This window comes from Trifolium pratense, linkage group LG5 (genome assembly GCF_020283565.1).
Source record: "Trifolium pratense cultivar HEN17-A07 linkage group LG5, ARS_RC_1.1, whole genome shotgun sequence".
Lineage (NCBI taxonomy): Eukaryota > Viridiplantae > Streptophyta > Magnoliopsida > Fabales > Fabaceae > Trifolium > Trifolium pratense.
Window position 1 is genome coordinate 3,782,062 of NC_060063.1, and position 18,997 is coordinate 3,801,058.

The following is an 18,997-nucleotide window of genomic DNA, read 5'->3' on the forward strand; positions in this document are numbered from 1 at the left end:
TCTACCAAAACATGATTTTCTGATTTTTACATTATTTCAAGGCAATATTCAACAACTTTTCAAAGCATCTCTAAAATTCACTGGTTCAGAGTCAGCTAGTAATGCAAAGTGAATGAGATCACCTTCATCATTTACTGCATTGTCTTGAGTGATTTCACAATCATTCAATCTAGCTGGTATACGTTTGGTTCTCTGAGTCCTTTCAATCATATGAATTCTATCATCATCATAACTTGAAAGATTCATATCTCCATTATTATTTGTACCTAGATTTTGATCAACATCATTAACTGGTTCCCCTTCTTCATAGTCTTCACCTCCATCTGATTCATCACTTGAATTTGGATAGATAAAGGTGGACTGTGATTCACTTCTATACACTGGCTCTTCCTCCCATTTCCACTTCTCTTCTTCATTCACAATAACATCTCTGCTAATGTGAACCTTCTGAGTGACAGGGTTGTATAGCTTGTAGGCACCAGTTGGATGATACCCTATAAGTATCATTATTTCACTTTTGTCTTCACGTTTAGTCCTTCTAGCATCTGGTACATGCTTGTAAGAGCCAAACACTCTAACGTGCTTCACACTGGGTTTTCTTCCATACCAAGCTTCTTCAGGCACTATTTTCAACTTCTTGGTTGGACACACTGGGTTCACTTTAAGATTCTTAAACACTGCTAAAGCTTCACTCTTGAGCTTTATGGTGAATAACCATATCATTCTAGTAAATTCATCTACAAATGTGATGAAATATTTGCATCCTCCCAATGATGGCACTTCAAAGGGACCACAAATATCTGAATGAATTACTTCGAGAGCTGCACATGCTCTCTTAGTCATATCCTTCACAAATGGCAACCTGCTTTTCTTACTCTTTATATAGATATCACATACTGCATTCTTCACATTGATTTTAGGCACACCATACACTAATTCTTTAGAGTTCAATTCACTTAAACTTCTAAAGTTCAGGTGTCCATACCTTTTATGCCATAGTGCTTCAACATCACCAATCACTGTTTTAGACATACACATCATATCTACACTTGAGATTTTGCATCTATAGATCCTGTTCTTTGACAAATTGCACATCAAAACCAAATTCTTCATTTTGTCGAACAGCTTCAGTGCATTATCCTCCATGTTCACTGAGAACCCTTTTTGCACCAATTGACCTAGGTTAAGCAAATTACAGCTCATTTCAGGTACAAAGAATACATCTGAGATGATTACTTTACCTCCCTTCATGCTTTTGATCACTATATTACCAATTCCTTCAGCAGCAAGTTTTCTGCCATCAGCTTGTTTTATGCTTGATTTCTTGCTTGCATCAAAACTAGTCAACCATTCTCTGTGTGGTGTCATATGATTCGAGCACCCTGAGTCAAGAAACCGTTGTTCACTTTTCTCACTTTCATCACCTATAGTAGCCATCATCAATACTGCCCTAGCATCACTTTATTCTGCTACATTGTCTTCTTGTTGGTCTTCTTGTACCAACACTCATTAGAAAAGTGCCCATGTTTCTCACAATTATAGCATTTCATCTTGCTTTTATCAAAATTCTTCTTCTTATTTTTGCCTTTAACAAAACCTCCTCCTTTATAAGACTCAGCTTTGTCATCAGTCTTTAATTTTGATCTTTGGACCACTTTGCCTTATCTTTTCCTTTCTTTTTGTAGTTCTTGCTACTATCATCTTTCTTGTTGGTTTGAGCCTGCAGGGCTTGTTGATTCAATATTTCTGAACCTCTACTAAGCACTTTGATCTCATGTGCTTCTAAAGCACTTTGCAATTCCTCAATTTTCATAGTGGCTGTATCTTTCGAATACTCTATGGCCACTACTACATAGTCGAAACTTGGAGTTAAAGATCTTAAAATTTTCTCTACTACCATTTCATCAGTGATGTTCTCTCCACAATTTTACATTTGATTCACAAGTGCAAGAAGTTTCGAGAAGTAATCACTTACCTTTTGATCTTCCTCCATCACCATTGATTCACACTGTTTTCTATATGCCTGCAGCTTCCCTTTCTTTACTTTGGCTCCACCATCATGATAGCTTTCAAGAATATCCCAGGCCTCTTTAGATTTTGTTGATTTAGCAATCTTCTCAAAGTGTTGAGCATCACAGTTGTGTTGAATGTAGAACAAGGCTTTACAATCTTTCTTCTTATTCTCTTTGAATGCATTTCTTTGTGCATCTGTTGGATTCTCTACTAACTCATCATAGCCATTTAGAACCACATCAAGACAATCATGAGCTCCAAACAATGATTTCATCAAAGCTTTCCACCTATCCCAGTTCTTTCCATCAAGAACCAGAATATTGGTTCCAAAACCATGAGTATTCATCTTGATTCTTCAAGAAATCAATGCACACAACTCACTCAGTGTTTCCCAATTGATTTCCCCTCACAATTCACTCGTGTTTCCCTGTAATTGAACCAGGCTCTCGATGCCAATTGTTGGCGCAGCAAGAAGCTTCAAACACACACACACACATTGCACAATTTGCATAGGCTCAAGGCAAGCCCATGAGCATGAACTCTGTTTCGAGCAAATGTGCTTCAAATGGACTCAATGAATTTCAAATGAGGAAGGAATGAATACACTAGATTGCTAATGAAGAGAAAATAATTTTTTTTATTCTTCCACATAGGGCCATTATTCAAATGATATAATTGATCCTATTTATACAATCTAAAAACACACTTGCTTATAAAGCAAGTAATAAACTTCCTAACTAACTAACTAACTAACTAACTAACTAACTAACTAACTAACTAACTAACTAACTTGGTTTCTAACTAACTCACTTAGTTATTTATAACCAACTTATTCAAAACTGACAAACTAATATTCTAGTTATAATATTACAATCTAACAGTTCGAGCATCGATGTTTTAACATTGGCGATTGAAAGAGAGTAGGAGCGCATTCTCTCCATCTCAGTTGGAATGCTAGCAGATGGCAGGTCTTTCTATTACCAATACGGACCTCGCGAAGGGGGAACCATAAAACGCCTATTCGAGCTTGTTTCGATCTGTGAAGGGAAAACTTGCTACTTACTTGTTATATCCCCACCCCCTGCATTTATAATGCAATGTCCCTGCCAACTGACCTAAGGTCACGAAAAATATAATTATTGACTTTTGGTCGTTTAAAAAAAATATATTGTCAATGATACTCTCCATGGTGAATTTATTTGAAAACATTGGTTTATAATTTTCGGCCTAACTTAACATATGTTCCCGTAACAAGTTTTTTTAATTTTTTTTTTATTACAAAGAGGACAACTCAATGAAATTGTTAGGTTGTCCGGTGGTGATTAACGCTTGATTTGGTAGGGAAGATCACAATTTGATTCTAGCAACTGCAATCGAGAGAGGACTTGAACCAATTGATATTAGACCTGACATTCGAATTAAAAGGACAAAACTTATATCAAGTTCCATACATCATGTTTTTGCTGTTCTCCAATTAAATTATAACACCTGGATTCCACTTAAAATAAATTAACGTTTTTCGTCTTCTCTAACGTGTTCCACTCAACACATTCGTTTTTTTTTTTATAAAAAATTTTAAAAACTTCACCAAATCATTCCAAATTCCAATCAATTAACACCAAAATTGGAACAAGTCTGAAAGAAAAATAATCCGAGAAAGTAGAACTTGGAACAGGGTGAGTGAAAGGATCATTGGGTACAAAAACTCTCAACTGAACTCCCACCACCATTTTTTATATCAAGAAATATTGACTACTCAGGTTTTACAACTTTGTTTTCTTTCTTATGAAACCCATGGCATCCCGTTACCACAAATCCCCAATTTTGATTATGCAGATTTTATAAGTTTCTGAAATTAATTTTGGGGCTAATACATATTTTACCTTATACGTTAATTGAAAGCTCAATAGGTGATCTTTTAAAGCATTTGATGAGGATGACGGTGGAGATGTGTCGGCGGAGGTAGAGACCGTGTCACTACAAGAAAACATGCATTTACTGAGGGCCTTTGGCCCTCAGTAATGCACAAATTTCGTCTAAAATGCATGCATTACTGACGGCCTTGGGCCCTCTGTAATTAGCTCGCCAGTAATGGTTACTGACGGCCCAGGACCGTCAATAACGTTACTGACGGCCTGGAGCCGTCAATAATACACACCGGTCAATTCAAAAGGCCACGCATTTGTGACGGCCTGGAGCCGTCAGTATGGCATGTTCTTTTCACACATTGTGACGGCCTGGAGCCGTCAGTAATGTTGAACGGTTTAAAAAAAAATTAATAATTAAATTATTTAAAAATCAGTATTTGATTTTTAAATAATTAAATTATTAATTTTTTTTTAAAAAAATTAATATTAAAATTAAAATTTAATAAAAAGCATAATAAAAATACTTAACATAAGCATAATTAAATATAATGATAATATTGTCATTACAAAAAGAAAACAATTAAACAAATAATAATCAACAACAGATTATTAAAATTACACATCAACGTTGGTCAGGCGGCTGATATAGTGGTCGCTTCCCCTTGCCAGTGTCTGTTGGCTGACGCGACCTTCCTCGGCCTCGGCCTCGGCCTCTACCTTCCTCGTGTATTATGACTCCGGGGAGTGACGTTCGCGGTGGAGGTCGTGCCACAGGCCTATGAACGAAGTTAATTGGGGCTTGATTTGGGAAGAAGTTGCCTTGGGGTTGATTTGGGTTTTCATGTGGGATTATGAAGTCTTGTTGTGGATTTAATGATCTCTGGTATTCGGTGAAAGCAGTTTGTTGATTATTTCTACCGCTTCCGCCACTACTGCTTCCACTTGTTTGCCCAGTAGGATCAAAAAATTGTAAATGAACTGGTTCATTAAGCATCTGACTCATATCCTCTATGCTCATACTCAGTACTGGATCACCCTCTCGGTACTCCGGCAGCTGATTCAAATTAACCATGCTACTCAAATCCGGTCGATATTCTTGTTCACCGGCATTTTGATTTTGTCGTGCCGAAGCCTGAGATGATGATCCAACCCCCCCCCCCCCCCGCCGGCGCCCTCTGCTGTGCAAAGAATTCCTGCAATACATGTTGGACCCGTAGGTCCACCCGGTCATCAAATGATGCTTCGTACTCATCGCGGAATTCTTCTCTATACGTGGCCCTCATTCGCGCTTCATACTCATCATCGGTTTCCTCTCTTTGAGTTGGACGAGAGCGTCCTGTACTCGATGAAGATGAAGATGTGTAAGTGACATCTCTCAAACCAGTTGGGTCACTTGCATATAGAGAAGATGTACACCCAGCAGCGAATTTGCGACCTCGAGTCGCACCACCAGCATTCTTAACAAAAGCCAACGACATCTTGTTTCGACGAACATCCTCATTATCTCGCCTATGAGGTGGTAGTCGTAGTTGGCTTGCATTATATTCTTCAACCCAAATTTGCGTCAACCTCTACAATAAATTAAAAAAAATTTATAATTAATTAATTATAATGTTTAGATATAATTATATAATGTTTAAAAAATAATGTTATACGAAATAAATAATAAATAATATATATAATTAAATACTTACCGACACTTCTTGCGCCCTTGCCCCCGTCCACTCACCGGAATCTGCATACCGGTGCATCATGTCATTCATCTCCATAAAGGTGGGTGGACGACCAAATTGTTGGATGAACTCAAGACGAAGCGTTCCGGCAGATTTAGACCCTCCAGAGTGTACGCACGCACGATTGGCTTCATCAGTATTTCTGTTGGCTTTGTTCTTTATACACTTTGCAATATACTCTTCCTCTTCCCATCTGCGGCAGAGCATAGGGTATGAATTGCCAGCGAGCCAAAGTGGTGGTTTTGAAGGATCCTTTTTAATCTTTTTCCGCGCTTCAAAAAGTAAGGTCGACAGACGCTTGGTGGCTTTTTTGTTGAATATACGCTCAATAGCCGCTGTGTGGTGATTCAGCCAAGTTACTTGCGACTACGAAAAATAAAGAAAAATTGTTAATAAATTAGTAAATATATGTTTAGTAACAAAATTGATTGGATAAAAAAGTAATTATAAATAAAAACGTACCCTGAAGCCATTCCAAAATTGTTGATATCCACGCTCATCTGCCCTGACCTCCGTCCAGTTGAGATATGGAGCCTGGAATTTGGATTTCAATGCATTATTGATTGCCTTATTCGCCGGATTTTGGGGTTGCAAACTGCACAATATATATATATTAGTTAAGAATAATTATCATATATATCCAATTAATTTATTAAACACAAATTCTTAATAATAATTAACTTACTCTGTGGCGGTATATGGCATGATGATGGGTCTACCATGCCGGTCAATCAACAATTCATTTTGAGGAGCTAAAAGTGCAATATCGGCTATTTCCTCGTCCTCGTGGTCATCATCGTCGTCGTAGGAGTCGTACTCCTCTTCCACACCGTCTACGGTTCGAGACTTGGGCATACCCTCCAACCATCGATTCCGAACAACGCGGCGGGGTAAAGCACGTCTACGTGGAGCGCGTCCGCGTCCGCGTCCGACACCCGGTGCTGGTGGAATATCATCAATGTCATCATCGACATTGTCATCATCAAAATTTTCTTCGTCTGGATTCATCTATAATAAAAAAATATATGATAAATATATTTATATAATTAAGAAATACATGACAAATATATATATAATTAAGAAATACATGACAAATATATATATAATTAATTAAGAAATACATGACATATATTGTTTTATAATTCATCATCATTAAACGATAAACAAATGCAACCAAAAACAAATATTCAAGTACAACGATTAATATTATTACAACGCGGATAACTATATTATAAAATTAATTGTCATCCCAATCTGATACATCTTCATCATCACTGCCTTCATCATCACCATTAGCTTCGACGTCCTCTTCATCAACATCACCATCAGAAGGTACTTCTTCGGCTTCTTCTTGTACACAAAGTTGATTAAAAGTTTCAACTGCAATGACATCATCAACATTGGACATCTCATCTTCCTGATATGGTTCATCTTCACGTTCATCTATCTCATTTTTTTCAATCAGACCCCTTGGTTTTGATGTTATTGCGGCACACCAACCTCGCTTATCCCTTGTAGTCGATGGATAAGGGACATAGTGAACTTGTCTGACGTTATGAGCCATAGCAAACGGATCATACAATGGATAATGTTTGTTCATTTTTATGTCCACGGTATTAGTCTTTGAATCATATCTGGTACCTCTATTTGAAGGATCAAACCATTTACAGTAAAACAACACGACTGTTTTCTTGTAATCAAGGTAATTGTATTCGATTTCAAATATGTTCTCAATGACACCGTAAAAATCTCCTTCACCATTTTCAGTCACACCTTTCATACACACTCCACTGTTTACTGTTGTTTTTCCTTCACTCCAACTGTGTGTCTCAAATCTGTAACCATTGACAAAGTAGGTGTGCCATTGTTTAACGGTTGACTTTGGGCCATCAGATAAGTTTCTCAAGTGTTGTATGACACGAGTTGCGGGTGTTTGTTGGTACATGTATTCTTTGAACCATGCTGGAAATTCCGAATTGATTTGAGCAGAAGTATGTTGTGTTAAAAACATCCTAAGTTATTAAATATCGTTAGTTATAAGCGAACTTAATTGGAATAAATAATTATTTATTAACTAATTAAAAATACTCACTGTAAATATGGCTCGACTTCATTGCAATTAATCAGCAAGTGAACATGCGCCGAATAGAGAACTTTGTCACCAGGATACAACACTTTCTCACCACCACCATTACGACCAGGCAAGCTGAATATTGACATGTTTAATGGGTGAATTCTCACAGGCCGAGATGTTTCAGTTTCATTGCGAATATGACTTGATGACAACGTGTCTTTGAAGTAATGCGAACAAAAGTAAATTGTTTCGCGGTGTAAGTATGTTGCACAAATTGAGCCTTCGACCCTAGCTTTGTTTTTCACGGCACGTTTTGCATAACCCATGAACCTTTCGAACGGGTACATCCATCTATATTGAACTGGCCCACCAAGCCTAGCCTCGTATGCAAGATGCACCACAACATGCTCCATAGAATCAAACAAGGTAGGAGGAAATATTCTCTCCAACTTACACAAGATCAGTGGAATGTCATTTTCCATCTTGATGAGATCAGCCTCTCTTAGCGTTGTCGAACACAAATTCTTGAAAAATTGACTGATTTCAATAAGCGGATTCAATACATGTTGGGGTAAAGAACTAAATGCAATCGGAAGTAAAGTCTGGAAAAAAACATGACAATCATGACTTTTCATCCCACGCATCCTTCCATGGTCAACATCAGCGCATCTCGCCAAATTCGACGAATAACCGTCCGGCATCTTCACTTCTTTTACCCATCGACAAACAGATTTTGCTTCTTCAGGAGATAAAGTATAGTTTGCACGAGGTTTAAGAAGTTTGCCGTTAGATGTCTCCACCAACAACAGTTCGTTACGTTTGCAATACAACCCTATGTCTCTCCTCGCGTTGTCATTATCTTTCGTTTTTCCTTTGACATTCATGACAGTGTTAAAAATATTTTCAAACACATTTTTCTCAATATGCATAACATCAAGGTTGTGACGTAAAAGGTTGTCTTTCCAATACGGCAGATCCCAAAAGATACTTCTTTTTGTCCAGTTGTGTGTTTGTCCATAACCACGCGGTTTAGATGCAACACCACCTACAACCTCAACCTTTGGAATATCTTTCACTTTGTTCCAGACTTGTCGGGATGTCAAATAATCTGGTGGATCACGAGTCTCGGTGTCACCATGAACAAAAGCATTTTTATTTCTTCTAAACGGATGATCAGTAGGCAAGAACCGACGATGACAGTCAAACCAAGTAGCCTTCCCACCGTTTTCTAACCAAAACGCTTTGGTGTCCATCATGCAAATAGGACATCCTAGTTTACCATGTGTCCCCCATCCAGACAACATCCCATATGCAGGAAAATCATTAATGGTCCACATCAAAGCTCCTCTCATATTGAAATTTCGTTTTTGGTTGATATCATACGTCGCAACACCGTTCCACAATCTCTTCAAATCATCAATCAAAGGTTGTAAATAGATATCAATACCAACAGTTGGACTAGATGGGCCTGGTATTACAGCGGCTAAAAACATGTAAGGTTTTGACATGCACATATCAGGAGGAAGATTGTACGGGGTAACCAGAACAGGCCAACATGAATATGGAGTGGCTGATACTTGAGTATATGGTGTAAATCCATCTGAGCATAACCCAAGTCGGACATTCCGTGGCTCCGAAGCAAATTCAGGATAAACTTGATCAAAATGCTTCCAAGCCATTCCATCAGAAGGATGTCGCAACTCACCTGACATTTTTCTCCTTTCATAGTTTTCACGATGCCATGTCATTTTACTGGCTGTTTGCATCGATGCATACAACCTTTGCAACCTTGGTATTATGGGTAAATAGAACATCGCCTTTCTTGGGATTGGCTTCCTTCTGACTGACCGTGAATTTCTTGTTACACGATATCTTGGTTCTTGACAAAATTTACATTCAAGTAATGCACCGTCATCTACACCAAATTCGTTGCTATAGTACAACATACACCCGTTAACACAACAGTCAATTCTCTTCGCTCCGAGTCCTAACTTTGCAACCAATTGTCTTGCTTCGTAATAATTTTTTGGCAAATCAAGAGGACGGTCTATTGTTATATCCAACATCAGTTTTGTTATCAAGTCCATGGTGTATTCTGAAACAAGACATTCAGACTTGATACCCAAAAGTCTAATACACACCGTTAACTTTGAGTCTCGAGAGCCTTCACACAACGGTGTATTTGTCTCTTTCAAAAGATCAAAAAATCGCTGGGCTTCCTCATTTGGTCTCTCGACGTTAACATCAGCGTCATATTCATCATCAGCAGGGTCGTCGACATCATTTGGCACATAAATCGGCGTATTAAACCCAAGGGCATTAGTTATCATATTGTCCATCTCATTAAACGGATCATAATGCTGATGATAATATTGGGGAACAACAACGGGCTGAAAAACACTGCTTGAAGCACGATTTTGATTCACGGGAACAGTCGTGGAACATCCTTCGCCATGACTTGACCAAACCCAATAATTAGGTTGGAATCCCTTTTTATATAAATGAGACCTAATTTCATCTTCGCTCTGTATTCTTGTACATCGACAAAGTACACACGGACATCTAATTCCCCCTTCACGTATCACAATGTCATTATATTTTACTGTATTGATAAACATTTCGACCCCTATTTTAAATTCCTCTTTAACCCGGCCCCTCTTTCCAGGATTATGTCTATCGTACATCCAATTACGATTGCTAAAATCCATATCTGTGTAGTTTAATTAATATATAATTAGATCGATATATGTATTAAATTTATTACTTTATTTTTCAAAAGTATTTTGGACATATATATATGTCTACTCAACAATAACATATAAACTTTTAACATTTTATTTTTAAAGTTTATGGTTTATTAAATCTAAAAAATACTAAGTTTTTTAGTTGACAAAACTACCGACTTTTTAACATATATATTATAATTTTTTAAAATATAATTGTTTTTCTTTTTTTAAATACATAGTAATAATAAAATGCTAGTAACTATTTCTAAGTGTACGGTAAAAATAAAACTATCACTAAATATTATAAATTAAAATTACATATATTACTTACTTGGGTGCCGGGTAGAGTCTTACTTGGCGCGCGCTCCTAACCACAAACTCCGCTCCTAACCCACGACCTCCGATGACCACGAGAATTTGCTAATAAAAATTGTAAATAACAAATTATTAGAACATATACATTTAAATAACAAAGTAAAAATTTTAACTTTAAAAGTAAAACACAAACACTTACCACTTTTTAGATGGAGATATGAAAATTACATTACTTTTTTAAAAATACACAAACTGTTAAAAAATTTCTTTTTTAATTTTTTTTTTAAAAAATTTCGTTTTTTAAACAAATAATATAAATATACTGTTTTTTTTGAAAAAAAAAATACTTATTTAAAAAAAATAATTCTGTTTTCGAAATAAACAAAATTAAATATATTTTTTTAATTTTTTTTACAAAAACAATAACTTTTATACATAGTGATAAGAAAATATTAGTAACAAATTACAAAGTATTAATTAATAACTATTACTAAGTATACGGTAAAAAAAAACTATCACTATATAAATTAAAATTACGTTACTTACTTGGGTGCCGAGTAGATTCTTACTTGGCGCGCACCTAGCCCACAAACTTCGCTCCTCACGAGAATAAGACTTGCTATTAAAAATGGTAAACAACAAATATTAGAACATATACATTTAAATAACAAAACAAAAATTTTAAATTCGTAAAAGTAAAACACAAACACTTACCACTTTTTGTATGGAGATTAAGTTGAAAGTATGAAATTAGAGAAAATTTAAGAGAGAAGTTAGAGAAAATTTAGAGAGAGAATGGAAATGAAAAAATGAAGTGAAGGAGTAGTAATATATAGGAGTAGTAATATACAACCGTTGGAATTTAAAATTCAAATACGCCTTACTGACGGCCATAATCCGTCTTAATTGTGCAACGGTCCATAACATTACTGACGGCCTGGGACCGTCGTAATTGCTGTCTACATTACTGACGGCCCAGGACCGTCTTAATTGCGCAACGGCTATATATTTACTGACGGCCTGGCACCGTCTTAATTTCGCATGCATTACTGACGGCCTGACACCGTCACTAATGCGTAATAGTACCGTTTTAAATTATTTCGTTCTTCAAGAAGCAATACTGACGGCTCCTAGCCTTCAATAACCCACAAATGCATTACTGAGGGCTAAAAGCCCTCAATAAGTTTGGTCAGTAATATTATGTTTTCTTGTAGTGTGTGAGACTGTGTGAGCGTCGGTGGCAGAGCCGTAAAAGCAGAGATCAGCAACAATAGTGATGATGGGTTTTGACGACGTGAGTTCTTCAAGTTTAAGGGTTAAATGATAAAGAACAAAAAGTACACGTGTTATGTTAACATTGGATAACCGTAAAAACAGGACTTATGAAACTGCACATAAGTTTTGTCCTTAACAAAATTACCATAACATAAGAGATGTTTTTTTAGGGAAAAAATCTTTTATTAACAAACTTACCATAACACAAGATATATATTTTTTTTTACATAAGATAGGGGAATGTTGTCTCCATGACAAATTTTTGTTTATCTTCATCGAAATCAAAACATTCCCCTATTTTACAACCTTTTATGTTTCACAGTTCATAACGTAAAAGAATACAACTTTTAATTCTGTCCCAGCTCATATAAATACTTAAAATAATAAAATACACAAAACTATTAGTATTGTTTTGGTATCAATTTAAGGAAAGAATAAAGCTTCATCGATTCTCTCTCACACATAAGTGTTTATAAAAACCCATCACTTTCACTTCTACACAAATTCATTCATTCATCCTATTCTATTTATTTATCCTTGCTATACAAATTCTCTTCCAAATTCCATCTTTTTTCTTTTTCTTTACTTCTTTTATTTTTATTTTTTTTGTGTCATGACCATGAAGAGCAACAATAAGGATCAACAATATCTAAACTTTTTCAATGCTCAATTATATCTTTTCAATTTCTTTGGTCATATTCTAGTATTTGGTTGTGGTTTAGTCATAGGTATCACACTCACTTTTTGTGTCAAAAATTTTTCATTCAACTTTCAATTCCAACAATTTCAAGATCCATCTTTTATCTCTAATCCACCCCCTCATTTACCTCCTACACCTCCAATCTCATCAAACATCTCAAATCCATCAAATAACCTAACAAAAATTGCTATCAATCAAAATAATTTGGTTATTACCAACACTACTATTACTAACCCTAGTTCAAATGGGTTAGAAGATTTTTTGAAGATTCCAATGGCTATGCATGATATGAATGAAGATGAATTATTTTGGAGAGCTACTATGATTCCTATGATTCATAAAACACCATTCAAACAAACACCAAAGGTTGCATTTATGTTTTTGACAAAAGGTGGTGTTTTATTGGCTCCATTTTGGGAGAAATTCTTTAAAGGTAATGAAGGGTTGTATTCAATCTACATTCATCCAAATCCTTCTTTTAATGAAACGGTTTATGATCAAACCTCTATCTTTTATGGCCGTAGAATCCCTAGCAAGGTATGTATTCTCTTTTCCTCTAAGAATTTTAGAATTTTTTTTTTTTTTTTTGGTTACAAGAATTTTAGAATTTTTCAATTTAGTGTAAATACTCAAATTGTTCCTTAAAAAAAGAAAAATACTAATTTCATTTATAGAGATTAAAAAAGGAAAATATTAATGTGATTGTCAAAGGTCATATTAGTCAATTTTGGAACGACTTTTTGTTCTCTCTTTTTTCTTATTATATAAATTCTTGAAATTAGATGTAAATCGGTATGAAGAACATGTTTTCTTTTTGTTATGGTACAAAAAAGTTCTTGACTTCTTTTTATATTTTGTTCTGAAACTGTTTGACATTTTTTGTTATAAATTTTTTGGTAACAGAAACTTGACTTTTTTTTTGTAATAAACTTCTTGACGTTTATTAGGGACTATTTTGACCAAATAGGACTTTGATTTTAAAAGGTCAAATTTGGGTATTTACCCTATATATTTAATATTTAAATATTTTTTAAAACCTTTTTATATATCATTTATTTATTTTTGGTACAGAGAAGTTCTTTACTATATATTTTTTGGTACAAAGAACTTTACTTTTTATTAGGGGAACTATTTTGACTAAACAAGTATTTGTTTTTCCAAGGTCAATTTTGGATATTTACCATTTTAAAAACTTAAAAAAATACATGAATGAAAATATTAGTTATTATTAAAATAAAATGGTAACTCAATAATTTTTTCTCTCCAATAAATCGATTTATTGATGATTTTGGTAAACAGCTGTTAATTTATAATAAAAGAAAATTTATTTTCTATCTATCTATATGGCATAAAAAGAGTTTTAAACAGCTGTGAAGAGTTTTAGAAATAACCTAAAAATGAAATAAGAAGATTAATTTCCTCACCTTGTGTTATTATGTGTATATATGGCATGAATTTTTGTATCTTATATTCAAAATAGTACTAACATGTTTTCAAATTTTAGTTCAAGTGCATTGCAACAATTCTGTAATTTTATTTTATAATCTTAGGAATCTAAGCATATTCAACAATATGTCATAAATCTTTTTTATTAATATTTTAATAAAGGTGCTAACTTAAAAAACATCTAGTTTTACATATTATGATTTATGTGTACAGTTTTTACATTAATTTTATAGGACTTGAAAATAACTATGAATTTTGTTAATATTCATGGTCAACACTCAACATACATGTAGATGGTAATTTTTTAATATTCTTTTCTGGTTGCTTCAAAAATAGTTAAAGCAAAATGGTGATGCATACTTTTCTTTGATTCCACTCCTTTTTAATTTCCAGCTCCCAAAAAAAATTCCATTCTTCATTTTTAAACTCACTTTTCTACACACATCAATTTTTTCACAATTCCTTTCTTCATGTTCTTTCTCTTTTGTCTCTTGCATTTGTAAAAAAGAATCTAAGGACAAAATAAAATTTATCTTTTTGCTAAAACATTTTCTTTTAGAGAGCAACTTATGTATTAATTAGAAAGAGTTGCACACATCATACACATTTAATCTATACACTATATACTAACAAGAGGGTATACATTAACTTGTTTTATTGTAAGAGCCCAAGTACAAAAATCTAAAATAGCTGAAAATTTTCAATAATTTAGTATACTGCACAATAATGTCAATTAAAGAATTTTTCATTCCTCGTCACCAACTTATTGATCATGTCTTATCTTTTGGTTTAATCATCAAAGAGTTGTTACAAGTGGCTTAAGCCAAATTTTGTACATTCTAGGACATTAACCCATTCTATATTGGTGGCCCATTTACTCATCTTAAAAACTTTTATTCTAGGATGACAAATAAGAGATTCTTAACTTTTTGTACTATGTTATGTTTTGTTTTACTAAGCTAGATTACATGCAGTTAGGGAATATCTGACTGTCCGATTAAGATCGAATGGTCCAAATATAAAGAAGATTTAATTAGATTGTATGACTACATTATATTTGGACCATTTGATCTTATTCAGACGACGCCCATATATTCTCTAACTACATGACTGCCTGCAGCAGCAGGCAATTCAAAACCCTTTAAAACTCTTCTTTCTTACATGCTTTTAATCGTGGATATTGTGATTTAATCCTTATAATATTTTGAAATACTTAATACATAAAACATAAGAATATTACTTTAGTCCTTATAAAAAGACATAAATTTCAATTATTTTGAAGAATTAGTCTTCACATTTGTGCGCAATAACTTTTTCTATATTTCAAAGATTAGAATCAATATGATTTTTTCACATACAATTTGTTCATGCAGGAGGTAAAGTGGGGTGAGAATAGCATGATAGAAGCTGAGAGGCGTTTACTAGCAAATGCATTACTTGATTTCTCAAATCAACGTTTTGTATTACTTTCAGAATCATGCATACCATTGTTCAATTTCACCACAATCTACAATTATCTAATGAACTCAAAGAAAACTTTTATTGAAGCTAATGATATCGAAGGTAATGTAGGACGTGGAAGATACAACAACAAAATGAAACCATTGATTAAACTTTCACAATGGAGAAAAGGGTCACAATGGTTTCAAATTGATCGTAACATAGCTCTTAATATAGTTTCTGATAACTTATATTTTTCTATGTTCAAGAAATTTTGCAACCCTCCATGTTATAGTGATGAACATTATTTACCAACATTGGTTAGTATCAAATTTTGGAAGAGAAATTCTAATAGGACATTGACTTGGGTTGATTGGTCAAAAGGTGGACCCCATCCTTCAAAGTTTATTAGACCACATGTGACTATTGATTTTTTGGAGAGGTTAAGGTTTGGAAGTAGTTGTGAGTACAATGGAAAGATAACAAATGTTTGTCATTTGTTTGCTAGGAAATTCACTCCTCATGCTTTGGATAGATTGCTTAGATTTGCTCCGAAGTTGATGCAATTCAATTGACTTTACATTGTACATATATGTATAATGTATTGATCATATTCATTTGTGCTACTTTTTTTTCATCCTAGCTGAACCATTATATTCATTGATTTATGTAATAAATTTAGAAGAACTTAGACTTTAGCACTTTCTTTTTTCAATTGGTTAGAGTTTTTTTTTATCTTTTTCATAGTATGTGAATATATTATTCTTTGGAAAGAGAAAATATGTGAAAAAAACTATTCTTTTTTTTTCTCATTATTGGTATAAGACATTTACAATATATAGTGGCGTCTCCGGCCAAGACATTTACATAAGAGCTCCGGCCAATGATGCAATATATAGTGGCGTCTCCGAGTTTTTGGAGGCTCTGTGCGAAATATGAAAGTGAGTCTTTAATAAAAAAAAACGTAACTTTTTTTATAAAAAAAACCATCGCGCAAGAAGATAGGCTTGTCTTGACTGCTTTTTTTTTTCCCTTAGGAAAACTGGTTGGGTTGGGTCTTACTGCCCTTACAACATTTTCTAACATAAATAATTAATTTTTACACCCCTTAACTTACTAATACTACTACCCTATAATTTTTTTTTTGTGACCCTCATTTTTAAGTGACCTTATGCCACGCCCATGTCGCACATGGGCCTAGGCCGCCCCTGGCAACATACTGCATCAACCACAAAATCATCAATTTTAGAATAATACTCACATAACCAATCAGATGCACATTGCACACCCTATGTTATCATGTTATGTTTTCATATTTATTAGGCTTTTGATATGTTAGTGCAAATTACCGAGAAAAGTTACATCAACAGAATTTTGAGATTCATAAACAAAACAATTCAATCAACTTGGGATTGTTGCAATTCAATCAATCATATAACATTGAACTAATGATTTGGCTAAGATTTTTTAGTTCACACTCTAACGCAGTGACGGAGCCAGAAATTTTAAATAGAGGGGGCACTATATATATAAATGCGAAGCATTAAATTTATTTTATATTTGATTTTTTAGAATATAAATACCCATCACAAATGTTCTCTACGACCTGCTATATTTTAAAAATATTGAATGGTTTTTCTCATTTTCAATCTCAATAAAAACAACTTTCTCTAACAAAAATATTGAACTCAAGTGGTTATTGAGCCCCTAAGATAAATTGTTTGGGAGAACCCAAATTCGTTTCCTAGTGGGAACAATTTTTGGTCAGACTTACTTATTTTGTAGTCGAATTCTAAATTACTGAGACTTGTTTCTCCTAACAACTAGAAGATTAAAAAACCAAAAGAAAAGGTGTGAACAAGATTTAGACTCATACCAACTTTCTATTGGATGAATGATAAATTGATGTGGCATAACTACTAAAAGTGTGAATACATACATGCTATAAAAAAAAAAACCTGCAAACTTAGTGGAGGCTTATGCCCCCACTCTAATGTATGTGCCTCCGTCCCTGCTCTAACGAAAGAACTAATGCTAAATCCTCTCCTAAAAAATCATTGAGGTTTAAATCTAGTTCTTAAATTACCCTAACACAAGTAATTAATCAATTAAAATGAAATAGAAACATTGAATGTCACAAGAATCCATCAAAGAACCATCAAAGAAGACCTATAATTCATCATGATTCAGTGACATAAACTTTAGAACAGTATTCCTAGTTCATTAGGATTCAATGAAATCATAATGACATTATCTCTATATAAATAGTGTTGTATTCAGCCATACAATTACTCATTAGTCGAATCTGATAAGTCTTGGTTTGGTTAACTAACCAATTTATTTCAATCAGGTGTTTATATCGTTTTTCAAAAATGTGTCGAATTATTCCCATCACAGCACCTGCCATTGATTCAGTAATTGATAGTACTTGCCAAAAAGAAGATTGATGTTTTTTTGCCAAAGTTATTAGGTTATGGAAGTTAATAGAGTTGAAAGAACATGCTTAAGAGGTGATAACTGATTTGGTTTTAATGAATTGCTATGTGATTAGCCAAGATATCCAAAATACTGGAAAAATTTTGTTTATTGTATTTTTTATTTTGTATATTTTCTAACATTGTTTGTGTTGTTTTTTTAATTCAGGGTCATAAGATTCAAGCAACTATAGATAGAGACTAAATTCGTCAATGTTGTGAAGGAAGATAATGTTTATGTCATGTACAATTTTAAAGTGAAACTTAATGATCTTGAAGTTCGAACAAATGCACACAAGTATATCCTGAACTTCACCAACGATACAAAAGTCAAATGTGTCCATGATGCAGTTTACGAACTGAGTTGTAATTATGGTTTGCGAACTCCCTAGGGTGTGTGAAGAAATAAGACTCAACAACCAAAACTACTGAGTTGTAATTATGGTTTACGAACTCGCCAGGGTATGTGAAGAAATAAGAATAAATAGGTAAAAACTCATTATTGACACATTTGACTTTAGTATCGTTGGTGAAGTACAGAATATACTTATATGCATTTGTTCAAAACTTCAAGATTATTAAATTCTTGTACATAACATAAATATTATATTCCTTCACCACATTGGCGAAATTAGCACCAAGTTCTCTAGCTACCTATAGTTCCTTGAATCTTATATCCCTGAATTAAAAAAACAACACAAACAATATGTTAAAAATATATAAACTAAAAAATACAATAAACAAAATTTGTCTAGTATGTCTAGTATCTTGGCACCTCTTTCAACTCTATTGACTTACATATTCTAATAACCTTGGCAAAAAAAACACCAATCTTCTTTTTGTCTAGTAATATGAATTACTGAATCATAGACAGGTGCTCTGATGAGAATGATTGGACACATTTTTGAAAAACAATATAAACACCTAATTGAA

At 33.9% G+C, this 18,997-nt stretch overlaps 4 protein-coding genes across 4 annotated transcripts; 1 reads left to right on the plus strand and 3 right to left on the minus strand.

The window, feature by feature from the left end:
* Positions 1–4,503: 4,503 nt before the first annotated feature.
* LOC123884425 lies at positions 4,504–6,602 on the minus strand. The gene is made up of 6 exons (XM_045933518.1): positions 6,300–6,602; positions 6,077–6,209; positions 5,576–5,980; positions 5,084–5,452; positions 4,861–4,935; positions 4,504–4,761 (listed from the first exon to the last, which is right to left on the minus strand). The coding sequence occupies exons 1-6, from the start codon at positions 6,467–6,469 to the stop codon at positions 4,504–4,506; spliced, it is 1,410 nt and encodes a 469-aa protein (XP_045789474.1). The 5' UTR covers positions 6,470–6,602.
* A 192-nt stretch (positions 6,603–6,794) lies between these two features.
* On the minus strand, positions 6,795–8,104 carry LOC123887348. The gene is made up of 2 exons (XM_045936653.1): positions 7,707–8,104; positions 6,795–7,626 (listed from the first exon to the last, which is right to left on the minus strand). The coding sequence occupies exons 1-2, from the start codon at positions 8,099–8,101 to the stop codon at positions 6,852–6,854; spliced, it is 1,170 nt and encodes a 389-aa protein (XP_045792609.1). The 5' UTR covers positions 8,102–8,104; the 3' UTR covers positions 6,795–6,851.
* Positions 8,105–8,267: 163 nt separating this feature from the next.
* Positions 8,268–10,027, minus strand: LOC123884426. The gene is made up of 4 exons (XM_045933519.1): positions 9,394–10,027; positions 8,677–9,288; positions 8,380–8,559; positions 8,268–8,290 (listed from the first exon to the last, which is right to left on the minus strand). Exons 1-4 carry the CDS (start codon positions 10,025–10,027, stop codon positions 8,268–8,270), a joined length of 1,449 nt encoding a protein of 482 aa, XP_045789475.1.
* Positions 10,028–12,462: 2,435 nt separating this feature from the next.
* LOC123887349 (glycosyltransferase BC10-like) lies at positions 12,463–16,400 on the plus strand. The gene is made up of 2 exons (XM_045936654.1): positions 12,463–13,241; positions 15,524–16,400. Exons 1-2 carry the CDS (start codon positions 12,618–12,620, stop codon positions 16,163–16,165), a joined length of 1,266 nt encoding a protein of 421 aa, XP_045792610.1. The 5' UTR covers positions 12,463–12,617; the 3' UTR covers positions 16,166–16,400.
* The last annotated feature ends 2,597 nt before the right edge of the window (positions 16,401–18,997 follow it).

Bases quoted from the DNA above. Each gene is read 5' to 3' on its own strand.
- LOC123884425 (XM_045933518.1), bottom strand. From the start codon at position 6,469: ATGCCCAAGTCTCGAACCGTAGACGGTGTGGAAGAGGAGTACGACTCC. The intron at 6,210-6,299 runs GTAAGTTAATTA...TATATTGTGCAG, and splicing joins ATGCCATATACCGCCACAGA to TTTGCAACCCCAAAATCCGG. The intron at 4,762-4,860 runs GTTCATTTACAA...ACCGAATACCAG, and splicing joins GTCAGATGCTTAATGAACCA to AGATCATTAAATCCACAACA.
- LOC123887348 (XM_045936653.1), bottom strand. From the start codon at position 8,101: ATGGAGCATGTTGTGGTGCATCTTGCATACGAGGCTAGGCTTGGTGGG. The intron at 7,627-7,706 runs GTGAGTATTTTT...TTAATAACTTAG, and splicing joins GAAGTCGAGCCATATTTACA to GATGTTTTTAACACAACATA.
- LOC123884426 (XM_045933519.1), bottom strand. From the start codon at position 10,027: ATGGACAATATGATAACTAATGCCCTTGGGTTTAATACGCCGATTTAT. The intron at 8,560-8,676 runs GTATCTTTTGGG...TGAATGTCAAAG, and splicing joins ACACAACTGGACAAAAAGAA to GAAAAACGAAAGATAATGAC. The intron at 8,291-8,379 runs GTTATTCGTCGA...GTTTTTTTCCAG, and splicing joins AGAAGTGAAGATGCCGGACG to ACTTTACTTCCGATTGCATT.
- LOC123887349 (XM_045936654.1), top strand. From the start codon at position 12,618: ATGACCATGAAGAGCAACAATAAGGATCAACAATATCTAAACTTTTTC. The intron at 13,242-15,523 runs GTATGTATTCTC...TTGTTCATGCAG, and splicing joins GCCGTAGAATCCCTAGCAAG to GAGGTAAAGTGGGGTGAGAA.